General features: G+C 39.4%; 1 protein-coding gene across 3 annotated transcripts in view; it reads right to left on the reverse strand.

Moving 5' to 3' along the window:
* The window catches only part of FIG4 (FIG4 phosphoinositide 5-phosphatase), a 130641-nt gene that overhangs the window by 51931 nt on the left and 61509 nt on the right, over positions 1-17201 (reverse strand). For all 3 annotated transcript variants that reach the window (XR_009506187.1, XR_009506186.1, XM_059941420.1), the window contains exon 16: positions 7352-7490. Coding sequence is in view for 1 of the 3 variants with exons in the window: in XM_059941420.1 (XP_059797403.1) it covers positions 7352-7490 (139 nt within the window). In the remaining 2 variants the exon portion in view is untranslated. The remainder of the gene's footprint in view (positions 1-7351; positions 7491-17201) is intronic.

The raw sequence follows: 17201 nt of genomic DNA on the forward strand, positions 1-17201 counted from the left end.
AAATAAAGCACTGAAATTTATCTGACAGTCTTTATAAGTACTGTGGATGAGGAGTATCAATTGTTGATGCCAAAAACCAATTTTTGGAATTTTGACATTCTAAAGAAAAAACAAACAAACAAACCAGGAGACCAAGTCAACTGCGAGAGACATAGTATCTACTTTGATAAAAGTTTATTTTCAGTGGGAGACTTCTAGCTGATTCTTGCTGTACCATCTAACCAGCTGAATAATCTCAGTCAAGACACATCCTCTCTGCACTTGTTTCTTTTTTTTTTTTAAATGGGAATGTAACATCAGCTTCCTTTTATTCCCACAAATAAGCGCCAACACTGCCTGCCTCAGTTATGTAACTCAAGGTAAGCAGGTGGTTTTAACTTACGCTTGTAATTTACTAGCTAATTTCAGCAACAGAAAATCGAGGTTTGTTCCCAAGTTGTATCTTAATAGCTTCAATACTTTAAGTTAATATAAAGTTTTAGAAAGTCAACCACAGACAGCAACAGTCAGCTCTACTCACCACCAGAGCCTCCCATCAAGCCTCTTAGATAGCCTCAACCACCAGAGGACAGACAGCAGAAGCAAGAAAAACTACAATTCTGCAGCCTGTGGACCAAAAACCACAGTTACAGAAAGATAGACAAGATGAAAAGGCAGAGGGCTATGTACCAGATGAAGGAACAAGAAAAAACCCCAGAAAAACAACTAAATGAAGTGGAGATAGGCAACCTTCCAGAAAAAGAATTCAGAATAATGATAGTGAAGATGATCCAGGAGCTCAGAATAAGAATGGAGGCAAAGATTGAGAAGATGCAAGAAATGATTAACAAAGACCTAGAAGAATTAAAGAACAAACAAACAGAGATGACCAATACAATAACTGAAATGAAAACTACACTAGAAGGAATCAATAGCAGAATAACTGAGGCAGAAGAACGGATAAGTGACCTGGAAGACAGAATGGTAGAATTCACTGCTGCGCAACACACTAAAGAAAAAAGAATGAAAAGAAATGAAGACAGCCTAAGAGACCTCTGGGACAACATTAAACGCAACAACATTCGCATTATAGGGGTCCCAGAAGGAGAAGAGAGAGAGAAAGGACCAGAGAAAATATTTGAAGAGATTATAGTCGAAAACTTCCCTAACATGGGAAAGGAAATAGCCACCCAAGTCCAGGAAGCGCAGAGAGTCCCATACAGGATAAACCCAAGGAGAAACACGCCAAGACACATAGTAATCAAAGTGGCAAAAATTAAAGACAAGGAAAAATTATTGCAAGCAGCAAGGGAAAAACGACAAATAACATACAAGGGAACTCCCATAAGGTTAACAGCTGATTTCTCAGCAGAAACTCTATAAGCCAGAAGGGAGTGGCATGATATACTTAAAGTGATGAAAGGGAAGAACCTACAACCAAGATTACTCTACCCGGCAAGGATCTCATTTAGATTTGATGGAGAAATCAAAAGCTTTACAGACAAGCAAAAGCTAAGAGAATTCAGCACCACCAAACCAGCTCTACAACAAATGCTAAAGGAACTTCTCTAAGTGGGAAACACAAGAGAAGAAAAGGACCTACAAAAACAAACCCAAAACAATTAAGAAAATGGTCATAGGAACATACATATCGATAATTACCTTAAACATGAATGGATTAAATGCCCCAACCAAAAGACATAGACTGGCTGAATGGATACAAAAACAAGACCCATATATATGCTGTCTACAAGAGACCCACTTTAGACCTAGGGACACATACAGACTGAAAGTGAGGGGATGGAAAAAGATATTCCATGCAAATGGAAATCAAAAGAAAGCTGGAGTAGCTATACTCATATCAGATAAAATAGACTTTAAAATAAAGAATGTTACAAGCGACAAGGAAGGACACTACATAATGATCAAGGGATCAATCCAAGAAGAAGATATAACAATTATAAATATATATGCACCCAACATAGGAGCACCTCAATACATAAGGCAACTGCTAACAGCTATAAAAGAGGAAATTGACAGTAACACAATCATAGTGGGGGACTTTAACACCTCACTTACACCAATGGACAGATCATCCAAAATGAAAATAAATAAGGAAACAGAAGCTTTAAATGACACACTAGACCAGATAGATTTAATTGATATATATGACATTCCATCCAAAAACAGCAGATTACACGTTCTTCTCAAGTGCGCATGGAACATTCTCCAGGATAGATCACATCTTGGGTCACAAATCAAGCCTCAGTAAATTTAAGAAAATTGAAATCATATCAAGCATCTTTTCTGACCACAATGCTATGAGATTAGAAATGAATTACAGGGAAAAAAACGTAAAAAAGACAAACACCTGGAGGCTAAACAATACGTTACTAAATAACCAAGAGATCACTGAAGAAATCAAAGAGGAAATAAAAAAATACCTAGAGACAAGTGACAATGAAAACACGATGACCCAAAACCTATGGGATGCAGCAAAAGCAGTTCTAAGAGGGAAGTTTATAGCTATACAAGCCTACCTAAAGAAACAAGAAAAATCTCAAGTAAACAATCTAACCTTACACCTAAAGAAACTAGAGAAAGAAGAACAAACAAAACCCAAAGTTAGCAGAAGGAAAGAAATCATAAAGATCAGAGCAGAAATAAATGAAATAGAAACAAAGAAAACAATAGCAAAGATCAATAAAACTAAAAGTTGGTTCTTTGAGAAGATAAACAAAATTGATAAGCCATTAGCCAGACTCATCAAGAAAAAGAGGGAGAGGACTCAAATCAATAAAATCAGAAATGAAAAACGAGAAGTTACAACAGACACCGCAGAAATACAAAGCATCCTAAGAGACTACTACAAGCAACATTATGCCAATAAAATGGACAACCTGGAAGAAATGGACAAATTTTTAGAAAGGTATATAACCTTCCAAGACTGAACCAGGAAGAAACAGAAAATATGAACAGACCAATCACAAGTAATGAAATTGAAACTGTTATTAAAAATCTTCCAACAAACAAAAGTCCAGGACCAGATGGCTTCACAGGTGAATTCTATCAAACATTTAGAGAAGAGCTAACACCTATCCTTCTCAAACTCTTCCAAAATATTGCAGAGGAAGGAACACTCCCAAACTCATTCTATGAGGCCATCACCCTGATACCAAAACCAGACAAAGACACTACAAAAAAAGAAAATTACAGACCAATATCACTGATGAATATAGATGCAAAAATCCTCAACAAAATACTAGCAAACAGAATCCAACAACACATTAAAAGGATCATACACCACGATCAAGTGGGATTTATCCCAGGGATGCAAGGATTCTTCAATATACGCAAATCAATCAATGTAATACACCATATTAACAAACTGAAGAATAAAAACCATATGATCATCTCAATAGATGCAGAAAAAGCTTTTGACAAAATTCAACACCCATTTATGATAAAAACTCTCCACAAAGTGGGCATAGAGGGAACCTACCTCAACATAATAAAGGCCATATATGACAAACCCACAGCAAACATCATTCTCAATGGTGAAAAACTGAAAGCATTTCCTCTAAGATCAGGAATGAGACAAGGATGTCCACTCTCACCACTATTATTCAACATAGTTCTGGAAGTCCTAGCCACGGCAATCAGAGAAGAAAAAGAAATAAAAGGAATACAAATTGGAAAAGAAGAAGTAAAACTGTCACTGTTTGCGGATGACATGATACTATACATAGAGAATCCTAAAACTGCCACCAGAAAACTGCTAGAGCTAATTAATGAATATGGTAAAGTTGCAGGATACAAAATTAATGCATAGAAATCTCTCGCATTCCTATACACTAATGATGAAAAATCTGGAAGAGAAATTATGGAAACACTCCCATTTACCATTGCAACAAAACGAATAAAATACCTAGGAATAAACCTACCTAGGGAGACAAAAGACCTGTATGCAGAAAACTATAAGACACTGATGAAAGAAATTAAAGATGATACCAACAGATGGAGAGATATACCATGTTCTTGGATTGGAAGAATCAACATTGTGAAAATGAGTATACTACCCAAAGCAATCTGCAGATTCAATGCAATCCCTATCAAATTACCACTGGCATTTTTTACGGAGCTAGAACAAATCATCTTAAAATTTGTATGGAGACACAAAAGACCCCGAATAGCCAAAGCAGTCTTGAGGCAAAAAAATGGAGCTGGAGGAATCAGACTCCCTGACTTCAGACTATACTACAAAGCTACAGTAATCAAGACAATATGGTACTGGCACAAAAACAGAAACATAGATCAATGGAACAAGATAGAAAGCCCAGAGATTAACCCACGCACCTATGGTCAACTAATCTATGACAAAGGAGGCAAAGATATACAATGGAGAAAAGACAGTCTCTTCAATAAGTGGTGCTGGGAAAACTGGACAGCTACATGTAAAAGAATGAAATTAGAATACTCCCTAACACCATACACAAAAATAAACTCAAAATGGATTAGAGACCTAAATATAAGACTGGACACTATAAAACTCTTAGAGGAAAACACAGGAAGAACACTCTTTGACATAAATCACAGCAAGATCTTTTTTGATCCACCTCCTAGAGTAATGGAAATAAAAACAAAAATAAACAAATGGGACCTAATGAAACTTCAAAGCTTTTGCACAGCAAAGGAAACCATAAACAAGATGAAAAGGCAACCCTCAGAATGGGAGAAAATATTTGCAAACGAATCAACGGACAAAGGATTAATCTCCAAAATATATAAACAGCTCATTCAGCTCAATATTAAAGAAACAAACACCCCAATCCAAAAATGGGCAGAAGACCTAAATAGACATTTCTCCAAAGAAGACATACAGACGGCCAAGAAGCACATGAAAAGATGCGCAACATCACTAATTATTAGAGAAATGCAAATCAAAACTACAATGAGGTATCACCTCACTCCTGTTAGAATGGGCATCATCAGAAAATCTACAAACAACAAATGCTGGAGAGGGTGTGGAGAAAAGGGAACCCTCTTGCGCTGTTGGTGGGAATGTAAATTGATACAGCCACTATGGAGAACAATATGGAGGTTCCTTAAAAAACTAAAAATAGAATTACCATATGACCCAGCAATCCCACTACTGGGCATATACCCAGAGAAAACCGTAATTCAAAAAGACACATGCACCCGAATGTTCATTGCAGCACTATTTACAATAGCCAGGTCATGGAAGCAACCTAAATGCCCATCAACAGATGAATGGATAAAGAAGATGTGGTACATATATACAACGGAATATTACTCAGCCATAAAAAGGAACGAAATTGAGTCATTTGTTGAGACGTGGATGGATCTAGAGACTGTCATACAGAGTGAAGTAAGTCAGAAAGAGAAAAACAAATATCGTATATTAATGCATGTGTGTGGAACCTAGAAAAATGGTACAGATGAGCCGGTTTGCAGGGCAGAAGTTGAGACACAGATGTAGAGAATGGACATATGGACACCAAGGGGGGAAAACTGCAGTGGGGTGGGGATGGTGGTGTGCTGAATTGGGCGATTGGGATTGACATGTATACACTGATGTGTATAAAATTGATGCCTAATAAGAACCTGCAGTATAAACAAACAAAAAAAAAAAAAAAAAAAAGAAAGTCAACCACATTTACCCATAGTCAGCTGTATCAACAAAGCTAAATATAGGTATTTACACTTATCTCTCATCAAATAAACATAATTAGCTCCAGATTTTTTGTCAGCAAAAATTCACAGCAATCATTTATTAATCTTAAATGTAGTGGAAAAACCAGCACTGCTTCATTTATAGGGAAAGTAAGCTCAAGTATTAAGCTGGCTATTCTAATAATATATGTACTTAAAAGAACAAAGCTGAGGGCTTCCCTGGTGGCACAGTGGTTGAGAATCTGTCTGCCAATGCAGGGGACACAGGTTCGAGCCCTGGTCTGGGAAGATCCCACATGCCGCGGAGCAACTAGGCCCGTGAGCCACAATTACTGAGCCTGCGCGTCTGGAACCTGTGCTCCGCGACAAGAGAGGCCGCGATAATGAGAGGCCCGCGCACCGCGATGAAGAGTGGCCCCCACTTGCCGCAACTAGAGAAAGCCCTCGCACAGAAACGAAGACCCAACACAGCCATAAATAATAAATAAATAAATTAATAAAAAAAAAAAAGACAAAATTGTAGTTCCCAGAGGCTCTCATTAAAAAAATAAAAAATAAAAAAAAAAGAACAAAGCTGAGAAACATATAAACTCTGACGTTTTCTTAATATTTTAAATACTCCTGAAGTAACACAGAATTTGGTAACAGCTGTAACATCAGCACTTGCTGATTCACCAGCTGTTTGTGGTCTGTCCACACAATTAGCCCAGACCGGCAATGACCCCTGAAGTGCTCGAGAGGCATCGCTGCACAAAACAAGGGCTGTATCACACTGATCCTGTGAGAGGAGAGCATTGGGAGCAAACTTGACATCACAGGCCTTTGAACAGAAGGCACCAGGCTCCAACCTCATATGTGAAAAATGTTGCCCATTATTAGTACATGACTCTTCAATGAAAAATGCTAAAGAGTCCTCTAATTAAATCCTCATAATGACTTTGTGATGTGTGTCCTGTCATTTACTTTTTGTACATGAGGCAAAGGAGGCTTAGAGAGGTTAAGTAACTAGTTCAAGGTCACACCACTGCAGAGACTCCAATTCTACCCGACCCTGAGGCCTGGGCTACAGGGCGTCCTGTCAAAACACCTCAGGGAAACAGTCCATTTCTTTGGGGACTACTACTACCAATTTAACTGTCATCAAAATAACCGATACCGGTGAATGACTCTAGAAAGCTCAGACTGAGCAGTAGGGGGGGTGGGAGTGGTATCTGCCGCTGGCGCCACCGCTCTAGTTTCCTGTCCTCCCTAGTATCACCAGGAGTTCCTTGTGCTTCTTGGAGGAAAGAACGTTGGAATTCCAAAGTGAGGCTGCTTAGTACACCACACTTAAAAACCAAAGACTGACTCCTGAAATGCTGAGTTCTTTATCATTCCACATTTGTACGAAGCAGTCAAAAATGATGTTAATGGTTTGCTCGAGTGTAGCGTCAACTTACATTCAATGGTTAAGTTCTGAAACTTTGTATCTTATGGAAAATGCCATACAACTGTCTTTGTTAATGATGATTTCCCAAACCTACTATCAGGACATCAACAATACTAAATTCCTCATGGCAAACATGTACCAAGACTGACTTCTTTAGCCTATATGACCATTTCTCAAAAAGAAAACTATCTCACATTCATAATAACATCGAATCTGAGTTTACATAGCAGACTAGGAAAAAAAAAATACCTTCTTCTTGTTGGTAAAAGTCTCATGGTATTTTTATGATGCAAATAAAAGTCTGTCGGGAGTTCCCAGAGATGAGGTTTCCCTTCAGTGGGATGGAAAACTCCCAGGAAGAGATTAATGGAATCTTGTCTATCAGCATCTAAAAAGCAAAAATATGTATTTCAGGAAATCCATTACTGACATAAACAACTCAGGGGAATGTTCTCTTAGGAGGATAATGGTACAACTGTGATTTCATAGAACATACCTCCGAAAATAATAGCATTTATACTTCAAAAGTCACACACATACACAAAATCTAAAACAGCCAAGATTTTGGGAATTAAAATCTTGCTTCAAAATGTTTCCCTTTTACTCTGTACCTCTCATAACACAGAGGATGGTGAACATAAACTGCTTCTTGAATTTTGAGAGACTCTTAAAAATCTTTAAGAACTGCCATAGTACCTTAGTGACTGTATTTTTAGAAAACATTCTCACTGTATGTTAGTTTACCTGAAACAAAGGACATCTTCACTTTATTGCAAAGACAAGTAGAGATGCCAGAGACAAATAAAGTGACCCAACTTCTACCCATATTCTGTTGCACAACCTTGAACAAGTCAGCTTCCAAGTTTCTGCTTTTAATCCATGAAAAGACATTCTCCATTTCTTTAGCAGAGACAATGTTTACATTTTCTGTCTCCTACAGCTGTGTTTGATAATGAAGGCAGAGTGAGCACATGGAAAACAGCCTCATTCTAACCATTCAACCACTCCAAAATTACCTTTTCAAAATATGCTATGAACTAATAAAATTGACTACATATATATATGCTGTATCTCCTCTTCTTTTTCCCAATTATATTTTGGTGAAAATGCTGATAAGCACTGAAGCAGCCTCACGAGCCATCCTTCCCATTCTGCACTGTCCCCTCCCCAGCAAACTTCATTCCTTCCCCTCATTTCCTTCTTTCCATCCTCATCTCCGATCCCTTGTATATTCAAGTCTGGGGCAGGCTTCCACAATATAACCTCTTTCTGAAAATGAGCACAGAACCAAAAAGACAGCACAATAGAAATGACTGCTTTTGAAACAGGATAACATTATCATAAAATCAATTTCCTTCCAGCAGCCATAGTGAAACACAGAAAAATCTGAAATTAGCAATATTGTTCTCATTGGGCTATTTGGTCATTTTGGCAGAAGCATAAATGAAATACGGTACATCAAACATGTATTCCAGTTATATATTTTGACAGGAAGCATTCCATTAAAACAGCACTTACCTTTTAGGCTAAAAGTAATATATAAAAGGGATGTGTTTATATGATGAATATATTTGGAGCCTTTTTTCCATTTGTTGAGAGAAAACATCCAAGTACTAAATGATACAGGCATTACTGCCCCAATTTTCACCCTCTTAACACAATATGAAAGTAAACATACTGCTTTTATAGTAATTATATTCTTTATGCTTCTTGAATGGCCTTAATGGCACAATAATTCATACTATGCAGTACCCCAAAATATCTTAATACTACCTAAAGAAGCTTTCCATTTTTCAGCCATGTTTTCAAGGAGTTTCTTTTATCCTTTATTAAGCTTACTAGTGGCTTCCTTTAATTTTTAGCAAGTATGATAAAATGTAAGATTGAAAAACATAACCAAATAAAGGATATTCCTTCAAAGGATCATAATGGAGACTTCTTGAATGTCCTGCTGTTATTATAACTTAAAATATATCCATAGTATTTATGGTCACCTACTAAGCTTGGAATCTAAGGCCAGCCCTAATGAGCCTGAGCATCTTCCTGGCTACTTTTGACTGCAAGTAAGGCTATCACCTTCTGGAAGACAGCAGTAGTTTGGACACAGACAAAAGCTTAAAACAGGTAGGTTCTCTGCAGTTGGAGATAACAAGAGGGCAAAACGACTATCTACTTTTGTAATCAATCATGCTCTAAAGGAAAAAAGAATATGCACCTTTCAAACTCCATCCAAACAGGTTAAACACTAAACAGTTTTATTATGCAATGTATTTAAATAGGTCAGGCTTGAATATAACAATTCTTTTTAATTAGCCAAGAATTTTAACTTGGAAACTAGAATATTTGTTGACCTAATATTAAATTAAGTTCGTGATAAAGTGGCCTCTGAAATCAGTAATGGAAAGGGACACTATTCAATAAACAGTACTGTTTAACAATTGTGGGGGAGTAGATAGTGACATTAGATCCCTACCTCACACTGTACGTTGAAATAAATACCAATTAGATGTAAGAAGAACAAAGATCAACACCCTCACAGAAAAACATGCAATTTTTAAAAGAAACAAGTAGACAATGAACATACATAAACTCAACTTTACTAGTTATTAAACAAATGCAAACTGAAAACAATATATCATCTTCTACCTTTCAAGCTGGCAAATATTTTTCAAAATGGGCTCTCCTATACTCTGCTGAGGGAGACTTGACTGCTATATCCTTTTGGTAAGGCTATTTGGCAATATATATATTTTTAAAAGGTCCTGAAAATATCTATACTCTGACCTAATAAATATGCTTCTGAAATTTTCATAAGATAAAAAATATGCAAAAAAGGTGTATGTTCAAAGACGTTTGTTTAAAAGGAACCTAAATGCATACTAAAAACAAATTACCTCACTATGGTGCTTCTAAAGGATAGCCTGCTACAAGGCTACCAAAAATCATGTTGTAAAAGAATATTTAGGGTCATAAAGATTACTCACATTATCTAAAAGGGCAAAAACAGATATACAGTACCTGTATAGTAAAACTAGAAGGGTCACGTTCTGCTAAATATGAACAAGTTGCTATCTCTGAAAGGTGAGGATTACATGATTTGTGAGTTATTCTATACTTCTTATAATTAACATATATTACCTTCATAATTAAAAAAATACACCATTCATTCATTTATCCAAGAGCCTACTATGTCCCACACTAGGGATACAGTCTATACAAGACTGATTTCTGGCTCTCGTGGGGCTTATGTCCCACAGTGGGAAACAAAAATAATATACAAGTAAATAATGTACAAGGTACTTCCAGAGGATGTAAGTTCTATGAAAAAAAAAAAAGAGTGACGAGAGAGTGATGAGAAAGGAGAGGGACACTTAGGTCGGGTGGTCAGGGAAGTAGGTAGAGGCTGGGCAGCTCCAGGAACAGCACGAAGGCCGGGGGGCTGGAGGGCAGGGAGCAAAGGAAAGAGCAGGACTAGGGACAGCCGAGGCAGAGCACACAAAGCCTAGTAGGTCACGGTAAAGAGTGTGATTTTTAAGTGCAATCAGAAGCCCTGTAAGGGTTTTCTGAGAGGGGAGTGATAAGATCTAAGTCTTGAAAAGATCACTCTGGCTGCTGTGAAGGGCAAGAGCAGAAAGGGAGGAATCAGGAGCCACTGCAGGTGTTCAGATGAGAGCCAACAGCTGTCCACACCAGCCTGGCAGCAGTAAGGATGAAACACAGCAGAAGGGTCTGGGATATATTTTGGAGCTAGAGCCAACAAGATCTGCTGAGAGATGAAATGGGGAAGGATAAGGAGAATAAAGAAATCAAGGATGATTCCTAGGATTCTGAACTGAACAGCGGGAGCTGAGGTGGAAAACAAAACAAAAAACAAAACAAGTAGAGAAACAGGTCTGGGGCAGAGTCAAGAGTTCCTGTCTCAGAAATGATCAGTTTGAGATTCTTCTTAGATATCTGTGGTAGGAAGAAACTTGGCCCCATGACCTTTCCTCCCTAGTTTCCCATGAATATTTTACATTACATGGCAAAAGGGACTTTGCAGATGTAACTGAAATTACTAATCACTGACTTCAAGATAGGGAAATTATCTTGTCTTATCTGGGTGGGCCCACTGTAATCACAGGAATCCTTTAAAGGCAGAGGAGGAAGGCAGAGAGATTCGAAGCACAAGGGTTTATGCACCGTTGCTGGCTTTGAAGATGGAGTGGGCCATAAGCCAAGGAGGCTTTCGAAACCAAGAATGAGCCCCAGCCACAGGGACATCTGCCCTAGAACCGCCTGGGATTCTGCCAATAACCTGAAGGAGCCTGGAGGCCTCCGGATCAGCATCCACATTCTGACTTCATTTTGATTTCATCTGACTTTTGATTTCATCTGACTTCATTGCTTTCATTTTGACTTCAGCCGGGTGAGACCCTAAGCAGAAAACACAGCTGAGTAATGCTGTGCCCAGACTTCTGACCCACAGGCACTGTGAGATAACAAACAGGTGTTGTTTTAAGCCACTAAGTCTGTGATAATTTGTTACAGCCCCTATAGAAAACTACCACAATATTCTGGAGGAAATGCCTGCTAGGTAGGCATGTAGATAAATAAGCCTGGAGTTCAGTGGAGGAGCCAAGGGAAGAGATATAAATTTGAGTGTCAAATGCATGGTACTTTAAAAGCTGGGTAAGATGCCCCAAAGGTGAAAGTATAGAAGGAGAAGAGGAAGGTTTAGAAATAGGGCAGGAGAAGTCACCAGGAAGACTGAGTGAGACAGCACAGAGGTGAGTTTCAAGAAAGAGGGAGTGCTCAACTGTGATACAAGCTGCTGAAAGCCTGAGTAAGATGAAGACAGGAAAGGAATCACTGGATTTGGCAATGGGGGATTGTTGGTGATTTTGACAAGCACAGGTTCGCTGGCATGACAGGGCAGAGGCCCAGTGAGGCAGGTGGAGAGAACAGGATATGCGAGAGGAAACAGGTGTGCAGATAACTCTTTCAAGAGGTTTTGCTTTAGGAGAGCAGAGAAATAGGACTTTAGCTAGTGGTGGGTGTGGAATTAAGGACAGGAGGAAAGGTTAGACGAAGAACATAAGGTGTGCTTTTATGCTAATGGAAATGAGGCAGCAGAGGGGAGCAACTGACATATATGGCAGTGAGCTGTACGATATGAGGTAGAAACAGTGGGTGCAGATAAGGACAGGCTCTGCATTTGGTGCTAAGAAGGAGGCGTTCCCCCCCAATGACTTATTTTCTCAATGAAGAATGAAGCAAAGATACCAGCTGAGAGTGGTTTAGGGAGAGAGGACAAGGTATGAATGGTCACTTTGGAGAGTGAAAGAATGAACATACCAGGGAAATTGAGCAGGACTCTCAGGCTGTTTTGAGTATCCTTCAGAGAACTGCAGTCAGTTTTAACTGAGGGTCATAATTCCAACTTTTTCTCTTGCCACGTTTAACTGCTTTGGTTGCAGAACAGGTGGACAGTTGGGTTTTAGCCAGAGTTTTATTAATGTGATTTCAAATGTTATTAAAACATAACATTTTCCAACTGTCTTCTTTCTGCTATGGCCAACTATAGCTTACTCACTCTAAACCTGCTGTGAGAAGGATGACCTTAGAAGGCTAGCTCAGTATTCTTGATAAACAAAAATGTGCTCAGATGCTCCTTTGCATGTCCCTCTTTCAGGGGTGGGCAGAAAGGGAAAGACGCTGCTCTACTACCTCACGGCACTACCATGATGCTGGTGATGCCATCTCGACACTGTTTTCTGTAATCACTGCATTCCACGCATGGTGAGCCTTGAAGTCTTTACCCCATGAGCTTTTTTTTTTGTTTGTTTACATCTCTATTTGAGGAGAATATGACTCCCCTCCATGCATGAATACACACACATTCACACATTTAAATTACACATGTGTGCATGTATGTATGTATATATATGTGTGTGTATATATATACAGCTGGTCTATTATTAACCGTTGCAGGTATCTTATCTTTTTATTTTTTTCTTATAACAGGATTTCAGTTCAGCAAGCTTCAGGAAATAAAAAGTCAGGCTTACCCAAATATAAATGTAAAAAAAAAAAAATTAGAAAGAGCTTGACAGGGTCCTTCAGTGAATTATAATTACAAAGTTCTTCCTAATATCCAAAGGGAGTACCTAGGTACCTATTCTTTCCTTGTTGGCGTCCTATAACTGCTTACGTAGCCAGTTATATTAGAAACCAAAGGACATTTCTTAGAGACAAACCCCAGAAGATGGTAATATGTGAAGCCTCAAGAACAGGTTTTATTAAAATGAGCGTGAAAGGGAGTCAGGTGGGTGACGCACATAGCATCAATCTGTCTATATGAACCAAGGATAAAATTCCTAACAACCTAATTTCAAGTACCTTCCTGCCTACCCCAGAGGCATAACATGAGGAGATTAACTTTTACAAAGTTATCTTGAGTGCTTTAAAGAAAATGGTTCTATTACTGTATCACCATTATATAACATCCATTGTAACTTAAAAGTAAGTTGTACACCCCAATGACACCATGCTTCTTAAAATAAAGAAGTCTATTTTAGCCACATTATTCATAAAATAATTCCTTTCATAATAGTTCCTCTTTCAGTTGTGCATAATTTTGCTTTACTTTTCCATCACGTGCATGTTACTTATTCATGACCATCTTCTGTCTTTTAATGGTTCTCCTTTCTTTTTTAATCATGCACAGCTACACATTCATTCTCTGTGCTCTAATCTTATTGAAAAACACATTACTTGGGCTACCCTGGTGGCACAGTGGTTAGGAATCCGCCTGCCAATGCAGTGGACATGGCTTGAGCCCTGGTCTGGGAAGATCCCACGTGCCGCGAAGCAACTAAGCCTGTGCACCACAACTACTGAGCCTGTGCTCTAGAGCCCGCGAGCCACAACTACTGAAGCCCACATGCCTAGAGCCCGTGCTCCGCAACAAGAGAAGCCACCACAATGAGAAGCCCACGCACTGCAACGAAGAGTAGCCCCCGCTCGCCGCAACTAGAGAAAGCCTGCGCGCAGCAACGAAGACCCAATGCAGCCAAAAATAAATAAATAAAACAAATAAATTTATTTAAAAAAAAAAAACCACATTACTTGATCCTTAAGTGTCAATAATGACTCCCAATTCAGGGACAACCATGACAGGAGAGGGCAGAGAGGGGACGACCCTTTCCATCAGGGCAGTTTTAAACCTTTTTCATGATAACACACACCGAGAGGTACATGTATTTGTTGGCACATAACTTGCACAACTGTTACAAGTTGAACTGTGTCCCCCCCCAAAAGATATGTTGAGGTCTTAAGCCCCAGTACCTGTGAATATGACTCTATTTGGAAATCAAGTCTTTGCAGATATAATCCTGTTAAGATACAGTCACACTGGAGTGGGGTGGGCCCGTAATCCAGTACGACTGGTGTCCTTATAAGAAGAGACACACACACACAGGGAGGAGAACGCCACAGACACAAAAGAGGGGGAGCATGTCATGTGACACCAGAGATAGAAATTAAAGTGCTGCAAGCCAAGGATCAGCAGCAAACCACCAGAAGCTAAGAAGTAAGGATCTTCCTCTGGAGACTTCAGAGGGAGCACAGCCCTGCTGACACCTTGATTTCTGACTTCAAGTCTCCAGAACTGTGAAACAATAAATTTCTGTTGTTTTAAGCCACCCAGCTTGTGGCTGTACTTTGTTACAGAAGCCCTAGGAAACTAGTAAAACAATGAAGCATAGCCAGTGAGATGCCTTCAGAGAGACATCTTAAAACCATTCTAATTTATAAGAACAAGTGAAACCATGTGTTATTTTTATAATAATCAATTATTTGCAATACATGTTATAGCCAATTGGAATACATCAATAAATATTAATATCTTCATTGAGAACCACAGCAGCAGGTATAACAAAGGATGATGGGAATACTTTAATATTTTTGCTTTAGAAATCTAGAATTTAAAGTTATGCCACTGGCTTGAATTTCTAAATCTGACTTTCCTAACTCTTAGTTTTTGTTTGGATTAATATTCTTTGATTGTAAAGTTCCTAAATCCAGCTCAAGAGTCATGCATACAGAGGAATATCTAAATACTCTTAAGGTCTATAGTGGCTTTGTGGTTTATGTTATACATTGAGCTGACCCGGAGTTGTTCAATGGGCATGATTCTCAGTGAATTCGAAAGACATGATCTGAGCAGCCTAAGAGCATTACTGATAGGCTACATGTTATTAGGTTGACATACTTAGTCCTGTCAATTTTTTAATTCAGGGAAAAGGGGAAGTTGGGGAGGACACAGGGAATGAATTAACTCATGCATTTATTAATTCATTCCATAAACAGTTCTTGTGCCATGAGCAAGGCATTAGGGACACCATAGTGAACGAGATGCTCACGGAGCTCTTGGGTGTCACGGTAGGGGCTGGGGGGACACACAACACGACTAATAGCACAGTTAACAATTTAAGTGCAATTGTGCCAAGTGCTACAAAGGTAGAGAATGTTACAAGAACAGAAACTGAGTACCTTCCTTGAGGAAGTGAAAGGAGAGTGAGCTCTAAAGCTCAAAAGACTGCAGTCATGTGTTCCAGTGGGTGGAACAAGAGCCTGTGGCAGAAGAAGCCTAACTTACTCGGGAAACAGTGAGAAGGTCCGTGTGTCTGGAGAGCAGTGATGGGGGATGGGAATGGTGTGAAAGGCAGGATGGCAAGGTAGGTGGGGCCAGACCACCCAGGACCTCTAGGTCTGTCCTGCATGTCCCTCCCACACCCGCCAGGCTGCCAACCAGTTTCCGACCCCTCCACAGTGTGTAAATAGGGATGGTCTAACTTGATGTGGTGGACTCCAAAGTGACCCCCATGCTCCCCACTTCCTGCTGTTCATGCCTTAGTGTCATAATCTGTGCTGTGTAGTGAATTGTGTCTCCCTAAAAAAATATACTGAAGCCCTAAACCCCAATACCCATTAATGTAATCTTATTTGAAAATAGGGTCTTTGCAGACATAATCAAGTCAAGATGATGTTATACTGAATTAGGGTAGACCCTAACCCAATATGACTGGTGTCCCTACAGGAAGAGGGAAATGTGACACAGACCTAGACACACAAAGGAAGAAGGCCACGTGACAATGGAAGCAGAGATTGAAGTGCTGCAGTTGCAAGCCAAGGAACACCAAGGACTGCTGGCAAAATATCAGCATCTAGGAAGAAGCATTCTCCTATGGGTTTCAGAGTGAACTTGGCTCTGCTGACAACTTGACATTGAACTTCTACCCCCAACTGTGAGATAAGTTTCTATTGTTTTAAGTCATCTAATTTGTATTATTTTGTTACAACAGCCTTAGGAAACTGATACAGATTTTGCTTGTGTGTGGGTGGGACCAATGATTCGCTTCTGAGCAACGAGATATGGCAAAGTGATGGCATGTCACTCCAATGATTACATTATGTTATATGAGACTCTGTCTTGCTAGCAGACTTATTCTAGAGACCGTCTTCCCCATGCCAGCTATGAAGACGCAAGTCGCTATGAGTCCTACAAGGAACAAGTCCACATGGAACTGCAAGGAATTGAATTCCACCAACAAACACATGAGCAGGGAAGTGGATCCTTCCTGAATCAGGCCTCCAGATGAGACCACAGCCTGACTGACATCTTGACTATAGCTTTGTGAGACCCTGTGCAGAGAACCCAGCTAAACTGTGCTTGGAATTCTGACCCAGAGAAATCATGAGATAATGAATACATGTTGTTTTGAGCTGCTAACTTTTTAGTAATTTGTTAGATAGCACAGAAAACTAATACGCTTGAACAGTAGTATACCAAACTGTTAGCAGTAGTTTAGCCTTTGCATTCTCTCTGGGCATAGGAAATGCTGAAAGCTGACTCTTTTATGGATATTTTCACGCACTCTTCTGAGGTTCCCAACACTGGGGACTCTCCTGCAGTTCCCTTGGTGTGAGCACATCAGGCATTTTCTTGCTACTCCTTCCTTAGGAATCCAGTGATCACTTCCCTGGTTCCTGCTGCTACGGTCCCTCTGGCCAGGACCTATGCCAACACCATGCCAGCACTCTCCCCCATGAGGCC

Source organism: Balaenoptera ricei, chromosome 12, assembly GCF_028023285.1.
Source record: "Balaenoptera ricei isolate mBalRic1 chromosome 12, mBalRic1.hap2, whole genome shotgun sequence".
Lineage (NCBI taxonomy): Eukaryota > Metazoa > Chordata > Mammalia > Artiodactyla > Balaenopteridae > Balaenoptera > Balaenoptera ricei.